At 44.3% G+C, this 27,876-nt stretch overlaps 2 protein-coding genes across 4 annotated transcripts in view; one reads left to right on the top strand and one right to left on the bottom strand.

Moving 5' to 3' along the window:
- The window catches only part of INSC (INSC spindle orientation adaptor protein), a 421,594-nt gene that overhangs the window by 32,652 nt on the left and 361,066 nt on the right, over window positions 1-27,876 (top strand). Inside the window, exon 1 of one of the 3 annotated variants that reach the window (XM_077286596.1) lies at window positions 15,588-15,679. The exons of the other annotated variants lie outside the window; for them this stretch is intronic. The gene's annotated coding sequence lies outside the window, so the exon portion shown is untranslated. Of the gene's footprint in view, window positions 1-15,587; window positions 15,680-27,876 lie in introns of those variants that run through there. 3 annotated transcript variants of the gene reach the window in all.
- LOC143803820 (uncharacterized) lies at window positions 23,360-25,689 on the bottom strand. The gene is made up of 4 exons (XM_077281585.1): window positions 25,333-25,689; window positions 25,016-25,178; window positions 23,431-24,231; window positions 23,360-23,366 (listed from the first exon to the last, which is right to left on the bottom strand). Exons 1-4 carry the CDS (start codon window positions 25,427-25,429, stop codon window positions 23,360-23,362), a joined length of 1,068 nt encoding a protein of 355 aa, XP_077137700.1. The 5' UTR covers window positions 25,430-25,689.

Raw genomic sequence — 27,876 nt, 5'->3', positions numbered from 1 at the left:
CTGCCCCTATGTAAAAGAATATAACTGCTATAATACTGCCCCTATGTACAAGAATATAACTACTATAATACTACTATGTACAAGAATATAACTACTATAATACTTCTCCTATGTACAAGAATATAACTACTATAATACTGCTCCTATGTACAAGAATATAACTACTATAATACTACTATGTACAAGAATATAACTACTATAATACTGCCCCTACGTACAAGAATATAACTACTATAATACTGCCCCTATGTACAAGAATATAACTACTATAATACTGCTCCTATGTACAAGAATATAACTATTATAATACTGCTCCTATGTACAAGAATATAACTACTATAATACTGCCCCTATGTACAAGAATATAACTGCTATAATACTGCCCCTATGTACAAGAATATACCTACTATAATACTGCCTCCTATGTACAGGAATATAACTACTATAATACTGCCCCTTTGTACAGGAATATAACTACTATAATACTGCCCCTATGTACAAGAATATAACTACTATAATGCTGCTCCTATGTACAGGAATATAACTACTATAATACTGCCCCTATGTACAAGAATATGACTACTATAATACTGCCTCCTATGTACAGGAATATAACTACTATAGGACTGCTCCTATGTGCAAGAATAACTGCTATAATACTGCTCCCTATGTGCAAGAATATAACTACTATAATACTACCCCCATGTACATGAATATACTATAATACTGCTCCTATGTACAAGAATATAACTGCTAAAATACTGCCCCTATGTAAAAGAATATAACTGCTATAATACTGCAACCAAGGAACAAAAATATAACTGCTATAATACTGCCCCTATGTACAAGAATATAACTACTATAATATTGCTCCTATGTACAAGAATGTAACTACTATAATACTGCTCCTATGTACAAGAATAACTACTATAATACTGCCCCCTATGTACAAGAATATAACTACTATAATACTACCCCTATGTACATGAATATACTATAATACTGCTCATATGTACAAGAATATAACTACTATACTACTGCCCCTATGTACAAGAATATAACTACTATAATACTGCTCCTATGTACAGGATTATAACTACTATAATACTGCTCCTATGTACAAGAATATAACTACTATAATACTGCTCCTATGTACAAGAATATAACTACTATAATACTGCTCCTATGTACAAGAATATAAGTACTATAATACTGCTCCTATGTACAGGAATATAACTACTATAATACTGCCCCTATGTATAAGAATATAACTACTATAATACTGCCCCTTTGTACAGGAATATAACTACTATAATACTGCCCCTATGTACAAGAATATAACTACTATAATACTGCTCCTATGTACAGGAATATAACTACTATATTACTGCCCCTATGTACAAGAATATGACTACTATAATACTGCCTCCTATGTACAGGAATATAACTAATGTAGGACTTCTCTTATGTACAAGAATATACAGTTAGGTCCAAAAATATTTGGACAGAGACAACATTTTTCTAATTTTGATTATAGACATTACCAAAATGAATTTTAAACAAAACAATTCAGATGCAGTTGAAGTTCAGACTTTCAGCTTTCATTTGAGGGTATCCACATTAAAATTGGATGTGTTAGGCCATGTGCACACGTTCAGGATTTTTCGCGTTTTTTTCGCGTTTTTTCGCTATAAAAACGTGATAAAAACGCGAAATAAACGCTTACATATGCCTCCTATTATTTACAGTGTATTCCGCATTTTTTGTGCAAATGTTGCATTTTTTTCCGCGAAAAAATTGCATCGCGGAAAAAAAAAGCAACATGTTCATTAAAAATGCGGAATTGCGGGGATTCCGCACACCTAGGAGTGCATTGATCTGCTTACTTCCCGCACGGGGCTATGCCCACCATGCGGGAAGTAAGCGGATTATATGCGGTTGGTACCCAGGGTGGAGGAGAGGAGACTCTCCTCCACGGACTGGGCACCATATAATTGGTAAAAAAAAAGAATTAAAATAAAAAATAGTCCTATACTCACCCTCTGATGGCCCCCGAAGTGTTCCCGCCTCTCCGGTACATGCTCTCTCTTCCGTTCCTATAGATGGTGTGGTTCAGGACCTGTGATGACGTCGCTGTCTTGTGATTGGTCGCGTGACCGCTCATGTGACTCACGCGACCAATCACAAGCCGCGACGTCATCGAAGGTCCTATAGGAACGGATGCCGGTGAGGAGATTGGCTGTCTGCAGAGGGTGAGTATAACCATTTTTTTATTTTTTAATTATTTTTAAACATTCTATCTTTTACTATAGATGCTGCATAAGCAGCATCCATAGTAAAAAGTTGGTCACACTTGTCAAACAGTATGTTTGACAAGTGTGACCCACCTGTCAGTCAGTTTTCCAAGCGATGCTACAGATCGCTTGGAAAACTTTAGCATTCTGCAAGCTAATTACGTTTGCAGAATGCTAAAAAAAACGCGAAAAAAACGGAAAAAAAACGCAAAAAAAATGCGGATTTCTTGCAGAAAATTTCCGGTTTTCTTCAGGAAATTTCTGCAAGAAATCCGGACGTGTGCACATACCCTCACCCTGTTTTTAAAGGGACCAAAAGTAATTGGACACCTGACTCCAAGGCTATTTCATGGACAGGTGTGGGTAATCCCTTAGTTATGTCATTCTCAATTAAGCAGATAAAAGGCCTGGAGTTGATTTGAGGTGTGGTGCTTGCATTTGGAAGGTTTTGCTGTGAAGTAAACATGCAGTCATAGGAGCTCTCCATGCAGGTAAAACAAGCCATCCCTAAGCTGCGAAAACAGCAAAAACCCATACGAGAAATTGCTGCAATATTAGGAGTGGCAAAATCTACAGTTTGGTACATCCTGAGAAAGAAAGAAAGCACTGGTGAACTCAACAATGCAAAAAGACCTGAGCGCCCACGGAAGACAACAGTGGTGGATGATTGCAGAATAATCTCCATGGTGAAGAGAAACCCCTTCACAACAGCCAACCAAGTGACCAACACTCTCCAGGAGGTCGGCGTATCAATATCCAAATCTACCATAAAGAGAAGACTGCATGAAAGTAAATACAGAGGGTTCACTGCACGGTGCAAGCCACTCATAAGCATCAGGAATAAAAAGCCTAGACTGGACTTTGCTAAAAAACATCTAAAAAAGCCAGCACAGTTCTGGAAGAACATTCTTTGGACAGATGAAACCATGATCAACCTCTACCAAAGTGATGGAAAGAGAAAAGTATGGCGAAGGCGTGGTACAGCTCATGATCCAAAGCATACCACATCATCTGTAAAACACGGCGGAGGCAGTGTGATGGCTTGGGCATGCATGGCTGCCAGTGGCACTGGGTCACTAGTGTTTATTGATGATGTGACACAGGACAGAAGCTGCCAAATGAATTCTGAGGTCTTCAGAGCCATACTGTGTGCTCAGATCCAGCCAAATGCAGCCAAACTGGTTGGTCGTCGTTTCATACTACAGATGGACAATGACCCAAAACATGAAGCCAAAGCAACCCAGGAGTTTATTAAAGCAAAGAAGTGGAATATTCTTGAATGGCCAAGTCAGTCACCTGATCTCAACCCAATTGAGCATGTATTTCACTTGTTAAAGACTAAACTTCAGACAGAAAGGCCCACAAACAAACAGCAACTGAAAACCACTGCAGTGAAGGCCTGGCAGAGCATCGAAAAGGAGGAAACACAGCGTCTGGTGATGTCCATGAGTCATTGCCAACAAAGGGTTTTCAACCAAGTACTAAAAATGAACATTTTATTTAAAATTATTGAATCTGTCCAATTACTTTTGGTCCCTTTAAAAACAGGGTGGCACATGTTAAGGAGCTGAAACTCCTAGACCCTTCATCCAATTTTAATGTGGATCCCCTCAAATGAAAGCTGAAAGTCTGAACTTCAACTGCATCTGAATCGTTTTGTTTAAAATTCATTGTAGTAATGTCTGTAACCAAAATTAGAAAAATGTTGTCTCTGTCCAAATATATATGGACCTAACTGTAACTACTATAATACTGCCCCTATGTACAAGAATATAACTACTATAATACTACTATGTACAAGAATATAACTACTATAATACTTCTCCTATGTACAAGAATATAACTACTATAATACTGCTCCTATGTACAAGAATATAACTACTATAATACTACTATGTACAAGAATATAACTACTATAATACTGCCCCTATGTACAAGAATATAACTACTATAATACTGCCCCTATGTACAAGAATATAACTACTATAATACTGCTCCTATGTACAAGAATATAACTACTATAATACTACTATGTACAAGAATATAACTACTATAATACTGCTCCTATGTACAAGAATATAACTACTATAATACTACTATGTACAGGAATATAACTACTATAATACTGCCCCTATGTACAAGAATATAACTACTATAATACTGCCCCTATGTACAAGAATATAACTACTATAATACTGCTCCTATGTACAAGAATATAACTACTATAATACTACTATGTACAAGAATATAACTACTATAATACTGCCCCTATGTACAAGAATATAACTACTATAATACTGCCCCTATGTACAAGAATATAACTACTATAATACTGCTCCTATGTACAAGAATATAACTATTATAATACTGCTCCTATGTACAAGAATATAACTACTATAATACTGCCCCTATGTACAAGAATATAACTGCTATAATACTGCCCCTATGTACAAGAATATATGCAGCGCCCCAGAGTCCTGGTCGTTGCAGTACTGTGGCTCCGCCACTATGGGGAGCCATGGTGCGTCCGATGGCACTGAAGGAGTTCATCTGATCAGGTATCACAGACACCAATACATTTCACCGCAGGGCCTCCGGGGGGAGCTAAGGGTTCTATTGATTAGGCCACTCCCCACCATAGTGGGTAAACTGGGGGTCAGGCAGGAAGTTAGAGGAGAAAGCTGACTGGATTGAACGAAGCAACACCTTGTGGCAGAGGGTGTTGTGGAGGAAGAGACAGTAGGGTCTCTGTCAGGGGTGGGATCCTGACAGAGGCTTGGCATTGGAAAGAACGTAACGGGACCGTGCCTGCTCAGCATAGCGGCGGTGCCCAAGAAAGGACTAGAAGCGAGATAGATTGTGCTGAGTGAGAAACGAGATCAAGCAAAAAGGAGAATACCAGTAGGGGTCATGCTGTAGGACCGGAGCAACATCCTACTGAGGCGCATTACCGGTGGCCGGAACGCCGAGGGAGTGGAATAGCATACAGCTTCAAGCCATACTCCAAACAGCGGCAGGACAGTCAGTTTAAGGCAGGCTGTCTACCACATATCACCTATGAAGTCTTGGGGGGCAATTGCGGGAGAGGGGCGTCTCTAGGGTCCCGGAAGAACTCCAGGCCTACCTGACAAACGGGTGCCGTTCCAACCTGAATAACAGGGAGGGATGGAATACGAGAAGAACATCAGTGAATCGAGTTGTGAGGGAACTTAAGAAACAGACACGACAGTTGTGGGGTACTTTCCGTGAGCACAGCAGGGAAGGACTACAACACATAGCGCTAAGAAGGAGGGCACTGATTTCCACCTGTGAGGAGAACTCTGGAAGTGCCATCGGACCGACCGGACTTGCGCAGCCTGGCGAACCGTATTCTGGACTGCGGACTGAGAGATCTCCAGTAAAGAGGTAAAGAGACTGCAACCTGGTGTCCTCGTTATTTACCGCGACCTGCACCCCACAACTGCACCGCTACACCACCGTTACTGCACCATCATCATCACTTATTGCACCGGACGTCCCCCACTGACGGACAGGGCCACGGACCGGGTCTAGCCACCGTGACAACCCCAGGACTGAGACCCACGGGCCCGGCTCCGGGTGCCCCTGGGCCCTGCGGCGGTGTGGGGGCGCTCCAACTTGGCGTCACGAACAGGATCTACTTAAGCCTGAAGAATCAGGTCATGTGTGCCTTGGAACTGTGATTTATCGTGCTTGGACTGTGCTTTATTACAAGGACTGTGTGTTGCCACTTGCCGCCAGGAGTTCCCGCCAAAACCGCCGCCATTACAGCGCTAAGGAGAGCGCAGGAGAAGAAGAAGGGCGTGGAAGTGGGCGTGAACAAGCTGAAGAGCGCGAAAGACAATGGCCGCCCAGTCTAAATATCTCGGCCCCTTGAGGACGTGTCCGTCAGCAGCCGAGATCCGCCTCCTGATCCTCAACGGTGGGCAGAGACAGAGAAAACGAAACCGCCCACGAAGGAGAGAGCGGGTAAAGGACCAGGAAGAAGTCAGAGACATGGAGGACGCCATGGCGAGCCAGCCGGAGCCGGAGCGTGGGGTCGGAGCAGAGGACTCCCCCAGCCACCCGGAGGGGCACCGCAACCAGGCGTCCACCGCTGATGCTGAATTCCTGCAGGCCGGAGTGGACGAGCTCAGCGACCGACCCCGGCGGACGCAGCTGAGCACTGAGGCCGGGTGGAAGAAGGCCATCATCAGGAGCCTCACCAGACATCTGTCGGCAGCCTCATCTGGTCCGGAGCAGGACAGAAGTCCCAGCGCTCCGAAGCTGGAAAGCAAGGCCCTGCCGGAAAGCGAGGTGCTGCAAGCAGAGATGACAGCGTCGCAGCACAAGGCCCCGCAGCCAGCGTTCCAGACCCCAGCGGAGACGGAGCAGACCGGCACCGGAGGAACCGCATCTGAAGCAGGTAGGAAGAGCCACCCTACCCTGACGACCGACACCATTCCAGTGACTGATCTTGCAGCAGCCGCTACCTCTGCTGCAGCAAATGCCCATACTCAAGCTGCGCAGACCTCCATCGCTGCGCATGATTTAACCATACATGAAAGACGGATTAACGGCGTGTGTCCAGCACTGGGTGTAGCCCTGGACCTCACTTTTCCCAGGCCAGGAAGGGTTAAGTGCCAGGTGCAGCCCTGGAAGCCGTCCAACTAAGCCTCGGAAACCTGAAACTGTAAATAGTTAACTGTTTATTTCCTTGCTATTTTGCTGCTAAAACCCGTCCTGGGTTAACTCTTAAAGGGATCCCTTTGTTTACCCGGGATCCCTATTGCTTTTTTTTATTTTTGCTTTCACTTTCATTTTTGCTTTTTTGTTCCACAATGTTATAAGAACTGCCGTAATCATGAACAGTGCATGATACAAACTTCCTGTATATAGTTTGCACCTTCTTAAAGGCGCTTCCTACTGGTCTTACTTGGAAAGAGACTCTTTGCGAAGATACCATACCGGAGCCTTTGCTGAGTAAGGACTGGCAGCCTGAGGAGATACGCTACCTCATAAAGACTCGATCCTCTCTTAAAGGGGATGCTCAACTGTGTACTTATGAGTGATACTGTTTTAGAACAGTAATGTGATGATAATGCTTATATGTTGAAGTTACTTGTATTGAACTAGTTGGCTGTAAGACAAAGAAATGTTGATAATGTCCTTTAGAAGAAAGAATGAGAGCTAGAAGAAAGATGCAGTAGGCCCGTAGGGGTAGATTTAGAGTTCTGCTTAGTTGAAAGTAAAGAAAGTAGTAATGAAGGTGAGGATAGAAGGTAAACCCTGAGTCCCCATAGAAAGTTCGTTCGTTACTAAGGACAGAGAGTGAACCCATAGGGGTTAGAAAGTGAGTCCTAATAGGAGCCAAATAGAGCTGGCTCAATGTTCTCTAATTGAAAGGAATGTTATGTCTATACCATGTATAGTAGCGAAAGGCAGTAGGCCCTGGCTGAACGGGGCGGTCCTGTAATAGAAAGGAGAGGCAGTAGGTCTGGTGCCGTTAGGACAGGCGGTCCTGCAGGTTCAAAGTAGGAGAATGCAAAGTTAAAATACCTTATAATGTGATTATAGGAAGGCCTTTAGCGGATTAAGAGTGTATATCCTTAAAGGCAAAGTTAAATTATTGGTCAATAATGTTTGCACCTAGTAGAATACCCGGTTGGGTAATGAGAGTTAATTGTAGCCTGTTGCTATGATATTTAACCATGTTTGTAACGTTTAAGTGTCCTCACCTCCCATAAAGGGAAGCCTGTTCAAGTATACTTATTGTTTTGCACTCAACAAAATTGTATGTCTTTTTGCTAACTTGTATTGTTGTTTTCTTCCCAGTCCCGGAGTACTGTGTTTAACCAGGGGGGAGTGCAGCGCCCCAGAGTCATGGTCGTTGCAGTACTGTGGCTCCGCCACTATGGGGAGCCATGGTGCGTCCGATGGCACTGAAGGAGTTCATCTGATCAGGTATCACAGACACCAATACATTTCACCGCAGGGCCTCCGGGGGGAGCTAAGGGTTCTATTGATTAGGCCACTCCCCACCATAGTGGGTAAACTGGGGGTCAGGCAGGAAGTTAGAGGAGAAAGCTGACTGGATTGAACGAAGCAACACCTTGTGGCAGAGGGTGTTGTGGAGGAAGAGACAGTAGGGTCTCTGTCAGGGGTGGGATCCTGACAGAGGCTTGGCATTGGAAAGAACGTAACGGGACCGTGCCTGCTCAGCATAGCGGCGGTGCCCAAGAAAGGACTAGAAGCGAGATAGATTGTGCTGAGTGAGAAACGAGATCAAGCAAAAAGGAGAATACCAGTAGGGGTCATGCTGTAGGACCGGAGCAACATCCTACTGAGGCGCATTACCGGTGGCCGGAACGCCGAGGGAGTGGAATAGCATACAGCTTCAAGCCATACTCCAAACAGCGGCAGGACAGTCAGTTTAAGGCAGGCTGTCTACCACATATCACCTATGAAGTCTTGGGGGGCAATTGCGGGAGAGGGGCGTCTCTAGGGTCCCGGAAGAACTCCAGGCCTACCTGACAAACGGGTGCCGTTCCAACCTGAATAACAGGGAGGGATGGAATACGAGAAGAACATCAGTGAATCGAGTTGTGAGGGAACTTAAGAAACAGACACGACAGTTGTGGGGTACTTTCCGTGAGCACAGCAGGGAAGGACTACAACACATAGCGCTAAGAAGGAGGGCACTGATTTCCACCTGTGAGGAGAACTCTGGAAGTGCCATCGGACCGACCGGACTTGCGCAGCCTGGCGAACCGTATTCTGGACTGCGGACTGAGAGATCTCCAGTAAAGAGGTAAAGAGACTGCAACCTGGTGTCCTCGTTATTTACCGCGACCTGCACCCCACAACTGCACCGCTACACCACCGTTACTGCACCATCATCATCACTTATTGCACCGGACATCCCCCACTGACGGACAGGGCCACGGACCGGGTCTAGCCACCGTGACAACCCCAGGACTGAGACCCACGGGCCCGGCTCCGGGTGCCCCTGGGCCCTGCGGCGGTGTGGGGGCGCTCCATATACCTACTATAATACTGCCTCCTATGTACAGGAATATAACTACTATAATACTGCCCTTATGTACAAGAATATAACTACTATAATACTGCCCCTATGTACAACAATATAACTACTATAATACTGCTCCTATGTACAGGAATATAACTACTATAATACTGCCCCTTTGTACAGGAATATAACTACTATAATACTGCCCCTATGTACAAGAATATAACTACTATAATGCTGCTCCTATGTACAGGAATATAACTACTATAATACTGCCCCTATGTACAAGAATATGACTACTATAATACTGCCTCCTATGTATAGGAATATAACTACTATAGGACTGCTCCTATGTGCAAGAATAACTGCTATAATACTGCTCCCTATGTGCAAGAATATAACTACTATAATACTACCCCCATGTACATGAATATACTATAATACTGCTCCTATGTACAAGAATATAACTGCTAAAATACTGCCCCTATGTAAAAGAATATAACTGCTATAATACTGCAACCAAGGAACAAAAATATAACTGCTATAATACTGCCCCTATGTACAAGAATATAACTACTATAATACTGCTCCTATGTACAAGAATAACTGCTATAATACTGCCCCCTATGTACAAGAATATAACTACTATAATACTACCCCTATGTACATGAATATACTATAATACTGCTCCTATGTACAAGAATATAACTACTATACTACTGCCCCTATGTACAAGAATATAACTACTATAATACTGCTCCTATGTACAGGAATATAACTACTATAATACTGCTCCTATGTACAAGAATATAACTACTATAATACTGCTCCTATGTACAGGAATATAACTACTATAATACTGCCCCTATGTATAAGAATATAACTACTATAATATTGCCCCTTTGTACAGGAATATAACTACTATAATACTGCCCCTATGTACAAGAATATAACTACTATAATACTGCTCCTATGTACAGGAATATAACTACTATATTACTGCCCCTATGTACAAGAATATGACTGCTATAATACTGCCTCCTATGTACAGGAATATAACTAATATAGGACTTCTCTTATGTACAAGAATATACAGTTAGGTCCAAAAATATTTGGACAGAGACAACATTTTTCTAATTTTGATTATAGACATTACCAAAATGAATTTTAAACAAAACAATTCAGATGCAGTTGAAGTTCAGACTTTCAGCTTTCATTTGAGGGTATCCACATTAAAATTGGATGTGTTAGGCCATGTGCACACGTTCAGGATTTTTCGCGTTTTTTTCACGTTTTTTCGCTATAAAAACGTGATAAAAACGCAAAATAAACGCTTACATATGCCTCCTATTATTTACAGGGTATTCCGCATTTTTTGTGCAAATGTTGCATTTTTTTCCGCGAAAAAATTGCATCGCGGAAAAAAAAGCAACATGTTCATTAAAAATGCGGAATTGCGGGGATTCCGCACACCTAGGAGTGCATTGATCTGCTTACTTCCCGCACGGGGCTGTGCACACCATGCGGGAAGTAAGTGGATTATATGCGGTTGGTACCCAGGGTGGAGGAGAGGAGACTCTCCTCCACGGACTGGGCACCATATAATTGGTAAAAAAAAAGAATTAAAATAAAAAATAGTCCTATACTCACCCTCTGATGGCCCCCGAAGTGTTCCCGCCTCTCCGGTGCATGCTCTCTCTTCCGTTCCTATAGATGGTGTGGTTCAGGACCTGTGATGACGTCGCTGTCTTGTGATTGGTCGCGTGACCGCTCATGTGACTCACGCGACCAATCACAAGCCGCAACGTCATCGAAGGTCCTATAGGAACGGATGCCGGTGAGGAGATTGGCTGTCTGCAGAGGGTGAGTATAACCATTTTTTTATTTTTTAATTATTTTTAAACATTCTATCTTTTACTATAGATGCTGCATAAGCAGCATCCATAGTAAAAAGTTGGTCACACTTGTCAAACAGTATGTTTGACAAGTGTGACCCACCTGTCAGTCAGTTTTCCAAGCGATGCTACAGATCGCTTGGAAAACTTTAGCATTCTGCAAGCTAATTACGTTTGCAGAATGCTAAAAAAAACGCGAAAAAAACGGAAAAAAAACGCAAAAAAAAATGCGGATTTCTTGCAGAAAATTTCCGGTTTTCTTCAGGAAATTTCTGCAAGAAATCCGGACGTGTGCACATACCCTCACCCTGTTTTTAAAGGGACCAAAAGTAATTGGACACCTGACTCCAAGGCTATTTCATGGACAGGTGTGGGCAATCCCTTCGTTATGTCATTCTCAATTAAGCAGATAAAAGGCCTGGAGTTGATTTGAGGTGTGGTGCTTGCATTTGGAAGGTTTTGCTGTGAAGTAAACATGCGGTCAACGGAGCTCTCCATGCAGGTGAAACAAGCCATCCTTAAGCTGTGAAAACAGAAAAAACCCATCCGAGAAATTGCTGCAATATTAGGAGTGGCAAAATCTACAGTTTGGTACATCCTGAGAAAGAAAGAAAGCACTGGTGAACTCATTAATGCAAAAAGACCTGGGTGCCCACGGAAGACAACAGTGGTGGATGATCGCAGAATAATCTCCATGGTGAAGAGAAACCCCTTCACAACAGCCAACCAAGTGAACAACACTCTCCAGGAGGTCGGCGTATCAATATCCGAATCTACCATAAAGAGAAGACTGCATGAAAGTAAATACAGAGGGTTCACTGCACGGTGCAAGCCACTCATAAGCATCAAGAAGAAAAAGGCTAGACTGGACTTTGCTAAAAAACATCTAAAAAAGCCAGCACAGTTCTGGAAGAACATTCTTTGGACAGATGAAACCATGATCAACCTCTACCAGAATGATGGAAAGAGAAAAGTATGGCGAAGGCGTGGTACAGCTCATGATCCAAAGCATACCACATCATCTGTAATACACGGCGGAGGCAGTGTGATGGCTTGGGCATGCATGGCTGCCAGTGGCACTGGGTCACTAGTGTTTATTGATGATGTGACACAGGACAGAAGCAGCCGAATTAATTCTGAGGTCTTCAGAGACATACTGTGTGCTCAGATCCAGCCAAATGCAGCCAAACTGGTTGGTCGTCGTTTCATACTACAGATGGACAATGACCCAAAACATGAAGCCAAAGCAACCCAGGAGTTTATTAAATCAAAGAAGTGGAATATTCTTGAATGGCCAAGTCAGTCACCTGATCTCAACCCAATTGAGCATGCATTTCACTTGTTAAAGACTAAACTTCAGACAGAAAGGCCCACAAACAAACAGCAACTGAAAACCACCGCAGTGAAGGCCTGGCAGAGCATCAAAAAGGAGGAAACACAGCATCTGGTGATGTCCATGAGTTCAAGACTTCAGGCAGTCATTGCCAACAAAGGGTTTTCAACCAAGTACTAAAAATGAACATTTTATTTAAAATTATTGAATCTGTCCAATTACTTTTGGTCCCTTTAAAAACAGGGTGGCACATGTTAAGGAGCTGAAACTCCTAAACCCTTCATCCAATTTTAATGTGGATACCCTCAAATGAAAGCTGAAAGTCTGAACTTCAACTGCATCTGAATCGTTTTGTTTAAAATTCATTGTAGTAATGTCTGTAACCAAAATTAGAAAAATGTTGTCTCTGTCCAAATATATATGGACCTAACTGTAACTACTATAATACTGCCCCTATGTACAAGAATATAACTACTATAATACTACTATGTACAAGAATATAACTACTATAATACTGCTCCTATGTACAAGAATATAACTACTATAATACTACCCCTATGTACAAGAATATAACTACTATAATACTGCTCCTATGTACAAGAATATAACTGCTATAATACTGCTCCTATGTACAAGAATATAACTACTATAATACTGCCCCCCTATGTACAAGAATATAACTACTATAATACTGCTCCTATGTACAAGAATATAACTACTATAATACTGCTCCCTATGTACAAGAATATAACTACTATAATACTGCCCTATGTACAAGAATATAACTACTATAATACTGCCCCTATATACAAGAATATAACTACTATAATACTGCCCCTATGTACAAGAATATAACTACTATAATACTACCCCTATGTACAAGAATATAACTACTATAATACTGCTCCTATGTACAAGAATATAACTACTATAATACTGCCCCTATGTACAAGAATATAACTACTATAATACTACCCCTATGTACAAGAATATATCTACTATAATACTGCTCCTATGTACAAGAATATAACTACTATAATACTGCCCCTATGTACAAGAATATAACTACTATAATACTGCTCCTATGTACAAGAATATAACTACTATAATACTACCCCTATGTACAAGAATATAACTACTATAATACTGCTCCTATGTACAAGAATATAACTACTATAATACTGCCCCTATGTACAAGAATATAACTACTATAATACTGCTCCCTATGTACAAGAATATAACTACTATAATACTGCCCTATGTACAAGAATATAGCTACTATAATACTGCCCCTATATACAAGAATATAACTACTATAATACTGCCCCTATGTACAAGAATATAACTACTATAATACTACCCCTATGTACAAGAATATAACTACTATAATACTGCTCCTATGTACAAGAATATAACTACTATAATACTGCCCGTATATACAGGAATATAACTACTATAATACTGCCCCCTATGTACAAGAATATAACTACTATAATACTGCTCCTATGTACAAGAATATAACTACTATAATACTGCCCCTATGTACAAGAATATAACTACTATAATACTGCTCCTATGTACAAGAATATAACTACTATAATACTGCTCCTATGTACAAGAATATAACTACTATAATACTACCCCTATGTACAAGAATATAACTACTATAATACTGCTCCTATGTACAAGAATATAACTACTATAATACTACCCCTATGTACAAGAATATAACTACTATAATACTGCTCCTATGTACAAGAATATAACTACTATAATACTGCTCCTATGTACAAGAATATAACTACTATAATACTGCTCCTATGTACAAGAATATAACTACTATAATACTGCTCCTATGTACAAGAATATAACTACTATAATACTGCTCCTATGTACAAGAATATAACTACTATAATACTGCTCCTATGTACAAGAATATAACTACTATAATACTGCTCCTATGTACAAGAATATAACTACTATAATACTGCCCCTATATACAAGAATATAACTACTATAATACTGCCCCTATGTACAAGAATATAACTACTATAATACTACCCCTATGTACAAGAATATAACTACTATAATACTGCTCCTATGTACAAGAATATAACTACTATAATACTGCCCCTATATACAGGAATATAACTACTATAATACTGCCCCCTATGTACAAGAATATAACTACTATAATACTGCTCCTATGTACAAGAATATAACTACTATAATACTGCCCCTATGTACAAGAATATAACTACTATAATACTGCTCCTATGTACAAGAATATAACTACTATAATACTGCTCCTATGTACAAGAATATAACTACTATAATACTACCCCTATGTACAAGAATATAACTACTATAATACTGCTCCTATGTACAAGAATATAACTACTATAATACTACCCCTATGTACAAGAATATAACTACTATAATACTGCTCCTATGTACAAGAATATAACTACTATAATACTGCTCCTATGTACAAGAATATAACTAATATAATACTGCCCCTATGTACAAGAATATAACTACTATAATACTGCTCCTATGTACAAGAATATAACTACTATAATACTGCTCCTATGTACAAGAATATAATCAGTATAATACTGCCCTTTATGTACAAGAATATAACTACTATAATACTGCTCCTATGTACAAAAATATAACTACTATAATACTGCCCCTATGTACAAGAATATAACTACTATAATACTGCTCCTATGTACAAAAATATAACCAGTATAATACTGCCCCCTATGCAGTAGCGTAGCTACTGGGGGGGCAGAGGGGGCCGTCGCCCCGGGCCCTGTCACATGAAGGGGCCCACTGGGAGCCAGAGCCACTTCTGTGAGGAGGCAGAACACCGCATAGGAGCAGAGCAGTATGTCTGCTCCTATCTGATGGCGATTCTGCACGCTATTATCACAGTGGCCGGCTGCAGATTCTCCCCCCTGCAGTGAATGGTTTCGCCTGTCTGACCTGATCATGAAGCTTTTCCTGGCTGCAGTTTTCCTCACTCTGTGCACGCTGGGATTGGCTCAGGCGCGCTGGGTCCTAGTGCCCACACCGTGCATTTCACTTACACTTCCTGGTCCTGCCTGCAGTGCAAACTTTACCAGTAAGTGGGGATGGAGCTTATTAGGTTTATTAAATTGAGGTATATCACTGTGAGACCGTTGGGGTATTGTGGGGGCTGAAAGTGAGTGAGGGGGGACAGGGTACTGGGGGGTGAATGTGAGACCCTGGGGGTGCTGTGAGGGCAGAAGGTGGCTGAGGTGGGACAGGGCACTGAGGGGGTGGATGTGAGCTGATGGGGGTATTGGGGCTGAAGTGGGGGAGGGGGGACAGGGCACTGGGGGCTGAATATTATAATGTTTAGTTCTGATATTATATGTGCTCCATCATGTAATATTTGCTGTCTGGGGAGGCTGGAGATGGGGGGTCGGGGGCTTTTGATACGTACCACCTGGGCCTTTTATGAGTATTAGTATAAGGAGCCGCATACAGTAACCAAGAGCAGCATCACATTTACAGCACCACTGCAGCATTATTTTTTATCTCATTGCTGGAGCGGTGCTGACAATCCACGTCCCCTGCCCCCTGTCTGATACTCACCTTCTGGCGTCTTCATCTGTTTTAGTCTCCGCTCGGCTCCGTCTCCTGCAGTTTGTGACCTGTCCGAGGCTCCAGTGTTTCATGGAGCAGCGCAGGTCACTAATCAATGTTAGTCTGTGGGAGCCTCGTTCTGGCCTCTTCCTCACTCTCAGGCTATGTGCACACGGTGCAGATTGGCCGCTGCGGATTTGCAGCAGTTTTCCATCTGGTTTACAGTGCCATGTAATCCTATGGAAAACCAAATCCGCAGTGCCCATGGTGCGGAAAATACAGCGTGGAAACGATGCGTTGTATTTTCTGCAGCATGTCAATTTTGTGCGGATTCTGCAGCGTTTTGCACCTGCTCCTGTATAGGAATCCGCAGGTGGTAAAACGCAGGTGAAAAAAGCACAAAAAAACGCAGGAAATCCGCCGTAAATCCGCACACGAATCCGCAACAAGTGCACATAGCCTCATAGTCTTACATTGAGCGCTTGTGACATAGCTTCTAACTTCTGGCCTGTCAGAAGCTGCGCTCACAAGTTTGAGCAGCGGCACTGCAGCAGTGCCACAAAATAGTGAATACGCCGGAGGATGAGCAAATGACCCGGGCATCCAAATCATGACAGGGAGCTGTGAGTCCATCATACTGTGTATAAGGGAGCTGTGGGCCCATCATACTGTGTATAAGGGAGCTGCGGGCCCATCATACTGTGTATAAGGGAGCTGTGGGCCCATCATACTGTGTATAAGGGAGCTGCAGGCCCATCATACTGTGTATAAGGGAGCTGCGGGCCCATCATACTATGTATAAGGGAGCTGTGAGTCCATCATACTGTGTATACGGGAGCTGCGGGCTCATCATACTGTGTATAAGGAAGCTGTGAGTCCATCATACTGTGTATAGGAGCTGCGGGTCCATCATACTGTGTATAAGGGAGCTGCGGGTCCATCATACTGTGTATAGGAGCTGCGGGTCCATCATACTGTGTATACGGGAGCTGCGGGTCCATCATACTGTGTATATGGGAGCTGCGGGCCCATCATACTATGTATAAGGGAGCTGCGAGCCCATCATACTGTGTATAAGGGAGCTGCGGGCCCATCATACTGTGTATAAGGGAGCTGCGGGTCCATCATACTGTGTATACGGGAGCTGCGGGTCCATCATACTGTGTATACGGGAGCTGCGGGTCCATCATACTGTGTATATGGGAGCTGCGGGCTCATCATACTGTATACGGGAGCTGCAGGCCCATCATACTGTGTATAAGGGAGCTGTGGGCCCATCATACTATGTATAAGGGGGCTGCGAGCCCATCATACTATGTATAAGGGAGCTGCAAGCCCATCATACTATGTATAAGGGAGCTGTGGGCCCATCATACTATGTATAAGGGAGCTGCGGGCCCATCATACTGTGTATAAGGGAGCTGCGAGCCCATCATACTATATATAAGGGAGCTGCGAGCCCATCATACTATGTATAAGGGAGCTGCGGGCCCATCATACTATGTATAAGGGAGCTGCGAGCCCATCATACTGTGTATAAGGGAGCTGCGGGTCCATCATACTGTGTATAAGGAAGCTGCGGGCCCATCATACTGTGTATAAGGGAGCTGCGGGTCCATCAGACTGCGTATACGGGAGCTGCGGGCCCATCATACTGTGTATACGGGAGCTGCGGGTCCATCATACTGTGTATAAGGAAGCTGCGGGCCAATCATACTGTGTATAAGGGAGTTGTGAGTCCATCATACTGTGTATAAGGGAGCTGCGGGCCCACCATACTGTGTATAAGGGAGCTGCAGGCCAATCATACTATGTATAAGGGAGCTGCAGGCCAATCATACTGTGTATAGGAGCTGCGGGTCCATCATACTGTGTATACGGGAGCTGCGGGTCCATCATACTGTGTATATGGGAGCTGCGGGCCCATCATACTATGTATAAGGGAGCTGCGAGCCCATCATACTGTGTATAAGGGAGCTGCGGGCCCATCATACTGTGTATACGGGAGCTGCGGGTCCATCATACTGTGTATATGGGAGCTGCGGGCTCATCATACTATATATAAGGGGGCTGCGAGCCCATCATACTATGTATAAGGGAGCTGCGAGCCCATCATACTATGTATAAGGGAGCTGTGGGCCCATCATACTATGTATAAGGGAGCTGCGGGCCCATCATACTGTGTATAAGGGAGCTGCGAGCCCATCATACTATGTATAAGGGAGCTGCGAGCCCATCATACTATGTATTAGGGAGCTGTGGGCCCATCATACTATGTATAAGGGAGCTGCGAGCCCATCATACTGTGTATAAGGGAGCTGCGGGTCCATCATACTGTGTATAAGGAAGCTGCGGGCCCATCATACTGTGTATAAGGGAGCTGCGGGTCCATCAGACTGCGTATACGGGAGCTGCGGGCCCATCATACTGTGTATACGGGAGCTGCGGGTCCATCATACTGTGTATAAGGAAGCTGCGGGCCAATCATACTGTGTATAAGGGAGTTGTGAGTCCATCATACTGTGTATAAGGGAGCTGCGGGCCCACTATACTGTGTATAAGGGAGCTGCAGGCCAATCATACTATGTATAAGGGAGCTGCGGGCCCATCATACTGTGTATAGGGAGCTGCAGGCCAATCATACTATGTATAAGGGAGCTGCGGGCCCATCATACTGTGTATAAGGGAGCTGCGGGCCCATCATACTGTGTATAAGGGAGCTGCGGGCCCATCATACTGTGTATACGGGAGCTGCGGGCCCATCATACTATGTATAAGGGAGCTGCGGGCCCATCATACTATGTATAAGGGAGCTGCGGGCCCATCATACTGTGTATACGGGAGCTGCGGGCCCATCATACTGTGTATACGGGAGCTGCGGGTCCATCATACTGTGTATAAGGGAGCTGCGGGCCAATCATACTGTGTATATGGGAGCTGCGGGTCCATCATACTGTGTATAAGGGAGCTGCGGGCCCATCATACTGTGTATACGGGAGCTGCGGGTCCATCATACTGTGTATAAGGAAGCTGCGGGCCCATCATACTGTGTATAAGGGAGCTGCGGGCCCATCATACTGTGTATAAGGGAGCTGTGAGCCCATCATACTGTGTATACGGGAGCTGCGGGTCCATCATACTGTGTATAAGGAAGCTGCGGGCCCATCATACTGTGTATAAGGGAGCTGCGGGTCCATCAGACAGTGTATAAGGGAGCTGTGGGTCCATCATACTGTGTATAAGGGAGCTGCGGGCCCACCATACTGTGTATAAGGGAGCTGCAGGCCAATCATACTATGTATAAGGGAGCTGCGGGCCCATCATACTGTGTATAGGGAGCTGCGGGCCAATTATACTATGTATAAGGGAGCTGCGGGCCCATCATACTATGTATAAGGGAGCTGCGGGCCCATCATACTGTGTATACGGGAGCTGCGGGCCCATCATACTATGTATAAGGGAGCTGCGGGCCCATCATACTATGTATAAGGGAGCTGCGGGCCCATCATACTGTGTATAGGGAGCTGCGGGCCAATTATACTATGTATAAGGGAGCTGCGGGCCCATCATACTATGTATAAGGGAGCTGCGGGCCCATCATACTGTGAATACGGGAGCTGCGGGCCCATCATACTATGTATAAGGGAGCTGCGGGCCCATCATACTATGTATAAGGGAGCTGCGGGCCCATCATACTGTGTATACGGGAGCTGCGGGCCCATCATACTGTGTATACGGGAGCTGCGGGTCCATCATACTGTGTATAAGGGAGCTGCGGGCCAATCATACTGTGTATATGGGAGCTGCGGGTCCATCATACTGCGTATACGGGAGCTGCGGGCCCATCATACTGTGTATACGGGAGCTGCGGGTCCATCATACTGCATATACGGGAGCTGCGGGCCCATCATACTGCGTATACGGGAGCTGCGGGCCCATCATACTGTGTATAAGGGAGCTGCGGGCCCATCATACTGTGTATAAGGGAGCTGCTGGTCCATCATACTGTGTATAAGGGAGCTGCTGGTCCATCATACTGTGTATAAGGAAGCTGCGGGCCCATCATACTGTGTATAAGGGAGCTGCGGGTCCATCAGACAGTGTATAAGGCTACGTTTACATTTGCGTTGTGCGCCGCAGCGTCGGCGCCGCAACGCACAACGCAAACAAAAACGCAGCAAAACGCATGCACAACGCTGCGTTTTGCGCCGCATGCTTTCAACGCATGCGGTGCAAAACGCTGCATTTTTGGGAAACGCAGTTGCGTTTTCAACAAAAAACGCAGCGTTTTGCGCCGCATGCGTTTTTTTGTGCAGTGAGTCATTCTTCATCCCACCCACAAAAAAAAGTGTCTACACAGTAGATAAGGACCACCAATGGCTAGAAGAGGGTTGGTGTTTATGTAATTGTGTATATATACCCTGGCAGACATGAATTCCTCCCATTTTGCTGGTATTCATGATGGAGCGTCCCATGGACAGTATTATCATGGATATGGAGATGGAATTAGCCTTTGCTCATGCCTATGCTGTCGCCTGTTCTCATCAAAGGGAAAGGGAAAAACGGAGATGGAGTCGTCGCCGCTTTTGGATACACCCTATCTTGGAAGTCCGGGAGAGCCGTGGAGCATACCATAGCTTGTTTGGCGAACTGAATGACAACCTGGAGAAATATTTCCAGTACACCAGGATGTCTCAGGACAGCTTCCGCTATCTTCTGCGTCGGGTGGAAGGATCCATTAGCAGGCAGGACACGCAGCTCCGGAGAGCTATTTCCGCAGAGGAACGGCTGCTGGTGACTCTACGGTACGTAGCTGTTTGAATGACTGAGATATGTTCCTCCCTTTTTTTTTTTTTTTTTTTTCTTAATTTTTTTTGGGGGTGGTATGGTCAATGTACTTTTATAAATTGCAATGTACTTTAATGTAATTTCTTTATCTTCTTGGCAGTTTCCTGGCTACCGGAGAGACCTTGAGATCCCTTCAATTTCAGTTCCGGATTGGAGTCTCCACTCTCTCCGGAATTATTGCTGAGACATGCCGTGCTTTGTGGGATAATCTCCGGGAGGAATTTTTACCCGTCCCTACAAGCGATATCTGGTTGGCCAACGCACAGAAATTTGACCAAGTGTGTTCGTTTCCAAACTGTATTGGCGCGGTGGATGGCAAGCACATTCGGATTACCAAGCCAGGGAAAAGTGGATCCCTTTTCTATAACTATAAAAAATACTTTTCCACTGTGCTGATGGCAATTGCCGGTGCGGACTGCCGTTTTCTCGCAGTGGACATTGGTGCGTTTGGCCGTTCAAATGACTCGCGCACATTTAAAGAGTCGGATATGGGCCAAAAATTATATGGGAACAATTTCAATTTCCCCCAGCCACGACCTCTTCCCCACACCGAAGGCCCTGCGATGCCATTTGTTGTGGTTGGGGATGAGGCATTCCAAATGTCTGCCAACCTATTGAAACCCTACTCCAGTCGGGGCTTGGACCACACCAAAAGGGTGTTCAATTACAGACTGTCCAGGGCCAGAAGGACTGTGGAGTGCGCCTTTGGCATCCTTGTCTCCAAATGGCGGATATTAGGATCCGCCATTAATCTGAAAACTGAGACAGTGGATGAGGTGGTGAAGGCGTGTGTGGTTCTCCACAATTATATTCTGTCCAAAGAGAGACTGAACGTGGATCTCGATGAAACCATAGCCAACCCATTGCCCGATTTCCATGATCATCCTCTGAGGACAAGTGTGGAAATTGCGCAGATGAGGGATCGTTTTGCGGCCTATTTTGTGTCAGATGTTGGCCGTCTGTCATGGCAAGATACAATGGTGTAGTAAACTGTTGGACTGTATTCTGGTGTGACTATGGTAAAAATAGTTCACCAATGTAATGTGCCTTATCTAAAAAACTTGGAACCCTTTGTTTTTAAAATGTTGTGTTTTAATAAAAAAATTTTCTTCAGTTTTCTACCCTGCTTCAAAGACAAAATTTATACCATACCATATAACATATTTATTTGTTTGTCAGATCGCCGTGTATCGTTGTGTTTGACAGCAAAAACAACGATACCAGCAATGTTTTACAATGGTAATCAGGGTAAATATCGGCTTACTAAGCGTAGGGCGGCGCTTAGTAACCTGATATTTACCCTGTTTACCAGTGTGAAAGTTTTAAAAAAAAACAGGACATATACTCATCTTCGTGTCCCCCGGCGTCTGCTTCCTGCACGGACTGAGCGCCGGCCGGAAAGTGAATGCACAGCACAGCGGTGATGTGACCGCTCTGCTGTTAGGGCCGTCACTCAGTCAGGGCAGGGAAGCGGACGCCGGTGGACGCAATTCTGAGTGTATGTACTGTTGTTTTATTTACATTTAACACTGGTAACCAGGGTAATCATCGGAAGCGCGGCGGCCTGCGCTTAGCAACCTGATGTTTACCCTGGTTACCCGGGGACCTCGGCATCGTTGGTCGCTGGAGAGCTGTCACACAGACAGCTCTCCAGCGACCAAATAGCGATGCTGCAGTGATCTGCATCATTGTATGTTTCGCTGCAGCATTGTTAAGTGTGAAGGTACCTTTACGGTATGTGTCCACGTTCAGGATTGCATCAGGATTTTGTCACGATTTTTCATCAGTATTTGTAAGCCAAAACCAGGAGTGGAACAATTAGAGGCAAAGTAGAATAGAAACATCTGATCCACTTTTGTATTTATCACCCACTCCTGGTTTTGGGTTACAAATACTGATGTAAAATCCTGACCAAATCCTCATGCAATCCTGAGCGTGGACACATAGCCTTAGTGATTGAAAACACCTCATACACTTTATTGTTTGTGAACACCTCATACAGCAATGAGAGACACACCAAAAAAGGCAAAATAAAAATGGTAAAAATAGTGTCTGACATTGCATATATGAGTTGTTTGAAGCACAAAATATGTGTAGACGGCGCACGGTGTGACTTGCTGAGAAGTATACAGGAAAATAAGAGCAAATATTGTATTAAAACCAAAATTTTTTATTGGGGGGAAACAGAAAAAAAAAATGGGGAAATAAACTTAGGGGGTATCAACCTGTGCCACCATGGGGGAATGGTAGGTTTCTTTTTGGGAATGGGGAGCGGAAAATGAGGATGATGACGAGGAGGAGGAGGATGTTGACCTATTATAGTCCAGGAGGCTGGATGGCAGGTCTAAACCCTCCGCAGGGTATAATGGGGAGGAAACCGCCACCTCTGTACGGGAGGGAGGAAGCAACACGAGCCTTTGCAAGGTTCTTGGTTGGCTCTGGCTGCTCCTGCTGCGGCTAGAGCCCCGACGTCTACTTGTTGTTTGTACTGGAGCAGCCAGAGCCTCAGTGCGTGTCCTCTTGCTTTTGTGTTTTCTTTTCCTTTTCTTTCCACGATCTCCCCTAGAATGATGGCTGCGGGAGGATGAGGGCCTGGCAGGAGCAGGAGTCGGCGGCACACTGCTATGGTGCCTGTGGTGGTGTCGCTCGGCACTTGGACCAGGGTGGGGTGGCTGGAGTGGCTCTGCAGCAGGAGTCGGAGTCATGCTAGCCAGCGACGGCACTACGGGCAGTGTCGCTGACTGCATGACCCGAGCCTGCTGCAGAGCCCTCACGTAGGAAGTGTTGCAGTCCTGCATCACCGAAATCTGGAGTTCCGGCGTAAGGTGTTCCACCATGCCCTTACCAATAGTGCTTAAAAAATGTTTTGCCGGATTTGAGAGCTCGGCTTCCAGATTTTCAAGGCGCCGTTCGATACTGGACAGACGAGTGTCCATTTTATCGCTCAGCGCCTTGAAACAGTTCTGGAAAACCGTGCTCAAATGCAAAAATTCGGGCATGGCTGGCCTGTCCGAGGCCCGCTGGCGCTGTCGGGAATTCCCAAACGAAGGTGCGCCAGAGGCCTCATGCAGGGGAACACCTGATGGACCGGCTGCCGGTTCTCCAGATGGTGGTGCAAGCCTGCTGTCGCTGTGGGATGGCTGTGACGGGTCAGATGGCGATTCATGAAGGTCCGCTCCTGCGGGGCGAGCTCGCTCGAGGGTGCTGCTGTGTGTCCTGTGAAAAGATAAGGAAAGAATTAGCCTTCAATTAATTAACTATCACATACGCCAACTCCTGTAATAAAATTAACATTACATGACACATCAATACATTATCCCCTGTCTCTCAGTCTGTGTGGCCTATAATAAATTGCTGATTGTTATCGCCAGCTGACCATTAGGGCTGACGATAACAATCATGGACATACCTACGGCAGAAAATGACTGGTCATTCCCGCTGCCAAAGCCAATGCATACCTCTGTCATCGTTTTCAAAAATTTTTTGAAAAAAAAATCTTTCTTGATGCTGCCTATGCGGCCAAATTAGTAAAAAATTTAAAGTCAAGAAAAACATTAAAAAAAAAAAAAAAAAAGTCACTTTGCTGATCTGATGGCAGGAACGGCCATGACGTTAGGATCATGTGATCCAGACGTCATCATTATTCCTGCAATCAGAACTACCCTGACTCAGAACGTAACCTGTCATGGACTACAATGACTCACGCCTAACCAAAAAAATTACTAATGGGCTATATACCATTCCACTAGGGTAAAAGGATGGCCAAAATGCTACGATGACTACATGGATGGTCAATACACTATGTTCCTTTGGAAATATACTATGTGTATATGTAGATAGAAGGTGTACTATGTGGCTGCGATATAGTGGCCTGGCAATATACTATGTGGATGCACAATGTACGTGGCTGGGCAATGTACTATGTGGCTGTGCAATATGCTATGTGTCTGGGCAATGTACAATGTGGCTGTGCAATATGGTATGTGTCCAAAATACTTACTGTCGGCGGGTAAGGACCGGTCTTAGGAACTGGAGTGCCCTGTTATATTTATAGGGCACCGACTTGGACGCAGCAGCACCACTCCGAGCTTGCTCCTCCGCAGCACGGATCCCCTTATTGAAACGGTCCTTCATGGATCGCCATCTGGTCCTCAACTTTTTCACTGTGAATGTAAAGACAAAAAAATGGTTACATATTTTGCATTTTAAAAGGATAAAACAACCGTGTGCGATGCAAAGTTTAGGCGTTGATCGCATCACACACGGTTGTGTTTATCCTGGCAAGATGGGTCATAGCAGCGTATCAGCAATACTCACTAAAGTTGCCTTTGGCCTTCGCTGAGGCACTGTCAAAGCCATCCCACAGCGACTTTGCCACCTCTGCCCACAAACGCCTCGACACCACCTGGTCCATGTGCCGAGGGTCACGGCTGTCCCACAACGGGCCACGCTCCTGGATGCTGGAGATCAGGAGGTCCACATCAATACTGTCTCCTTGGGCCCGTTGTGAAACCTAGAAAAATTAGAAAACAAATAGGTTACAAATATGCAAATAATAACAACCACCAGTACCTGGCATGATAGGTACCTTTGCCCTATCCTTTGCCATTTGATGTATGTATATTGATGTTTTCTACACCTGTGTTTTGGAATGTTTGTGTGCAGGGAGTTCAACTTTATTTTACCTTCCCCCAATACTTGCTGCCCTGAAAATCTATAATGTAATTAAAGGCCCCGTCTCACATAGCGATTTACCAACGATCACGACCAGCGATACTACCTGGCCGTGATCGTTGGTAAGTCGTTGTGTGGTTGCTGGGGAGCTGTCACACAGACAGCTCTCTCCAGCGACCAACGATCAGGGGAACGACTTCAGCATCGTTGAAACTGTCAACAACGATGCCGAAGTCCCCCTGCAGCACCCTGGTAACCAGGGTAAACATCGGGTTACTAAGTGCAGGGCCGCGCTTAGTAACCCGATGTTTACCCTGGTTACCAAAAAAAACAAACAGTACATACTCGCCTTCTGATGTCCGTCAGGTCCCTTGCAGTCTGCTTCCTGCTCTGACTGAGTGCCGCCGTACAGTGAGAGCAGAGCGCAGCGGTGACGTCACTGCTGTGCTGTGCTCTCACTGTACGGCCGGCGCTCACAGTCAGAGCAGGAAGCAGACGGCAAGGGACCTGACGGACATCAGATGGTGAGTATGTACTGTTTGTTTTTTTTTACATTTACGCTGGTAACCAGGGTAAACATCGGGTTACTAAGCGCGGCCCTGCGCTTAGTAACCCGATGTTTACCCTGGTTACCAGTGAAGACATCGCTGGATCGGTGTCACACACACCGATTCAGCGATGTCACCGGGACCTCACCGACCAAAAAACGGCCCAGGCCATTCCGACACGACCAGCGATCTCACAGCAGGGGCCTGATCGCTGGTACGTGTCACACATAGCGAGATCGCTACTGAGGTCGCTGTTGCGTCACAAAACTTGTGACTCAGCAGCGATCTCGCTAGCGATCTCGCTATGTGTGACGGGGGCCTAAGCTTAGTAAACATCCCTAGTGAAAGCAGGATGCTCCTCAAATGTAATGTTCCTCACAGCAGGATGCTACTGAAAAAAAAAGATAAAAAAAAAAAAATACTCACTCGCCGGCCTGACGCCACATCTTGGCCCCGATCTCTCTGCTCCCGCTGACTGCCTTCCCCCTCACTTGAAGAAGCCTGGAAAAATTGTATACAAAAATTATTGTCAATGCTACAAATGGCAGCGAATAGTAAGCAACTGGACATAATTACTCACCGCACTCCCCCGCGCCGATTGGCTATGCTCAGAAGAACTTGGCATTCTTGCAAGTTTGTTCTGCAATGAAAAAATGAGCAAAAAATCACATCCAATGCCACATACAATAAAATAGGCCCAAAATATTAAAACAACCACAATTGACTGTTGACTGATAGGACAATGCAAACTCAAAAAGCGACACCACAACGCCATACATTGCAAGAGAATACAATCGAAGAAACAATACAAGAATAGACCCAAACAAAATTAAGCAAAAATAGACACCTATGTCAAAATTTTTAAAGATAAAAACTTAAAAAAAAAACATTAGAGGAAAAAAAAAAAAGGCACAATGAAATAGCAAACTAATGAACGCCATAATTTACAATTACAACAAGACATGATCCCAAACAACACCATCTGGTGACATCCACCGAAGTACATCAGAAAAAGGCGATAAATACCATTCTAGCTAATAAGCAATAAACATTACGGGACAACCGCTGTTACAATATACAGCAACCAAAAGAAAAACCATAGTCAAATAGAAAAGAAAACACAATAAATTTAAAAAAAAGGTCCCCAACTAAAAAAAAAAAAAAAGGACATACTACACACGCAATGGAAACATTCAAGAAAGGAGATACATACGGAAGCCATACGGAAAACGACGTAAAACCATCATAGATAAAAACCAAAAAAAAAAAAGGGAGAATACAATTGAAAAGAGAATTGCATAGCAGCACGGAACAATACAATACAAATGAAACATCATAAATGTAGCCCCCCCACCAGCAAGAAAAGACACTCAAGGAAAGAAAAAAAAATGGCAACAGCATAATAAAACACAGCAAGACATGAGCCAAGAAAACGCCATACGGTTACCCCCAACAATAGAAACCATAAAAAGACATGCACCAGAAATTTACCAAGAAAAAATGAGGCAAAAAAAATACATTGAACAACCGCATGACACCAGAACAACCCAAAATCCATAAAACCAATCCAAAACCAAGCAAGGCCGGTGACAAGAAACGCCATCATATAACGGCAGAAGTACATCAAAACCAGATTAAA

Source organism: Ranitomeya variabilis, chromosome 2 (assembly GCF_051348905.1).
Source record: "Ranitomeya variabilis isolate aRanVar5 chromosome 2, aRanVar5.hap1, whole genome shotgun sequence".
Classification (NCBI taxonomy): Eukaryota; Metazoa; Chordata; class Amphibia; order Anura; family Dendrobatidae; genus Ranitomeya; species Ranitomeya variabilis.
The sequence above is the reverse complement of the archived record's forward strand: the minus strand, read 5'-3'. Positions and strand labels throughout refer to the sequence as shown.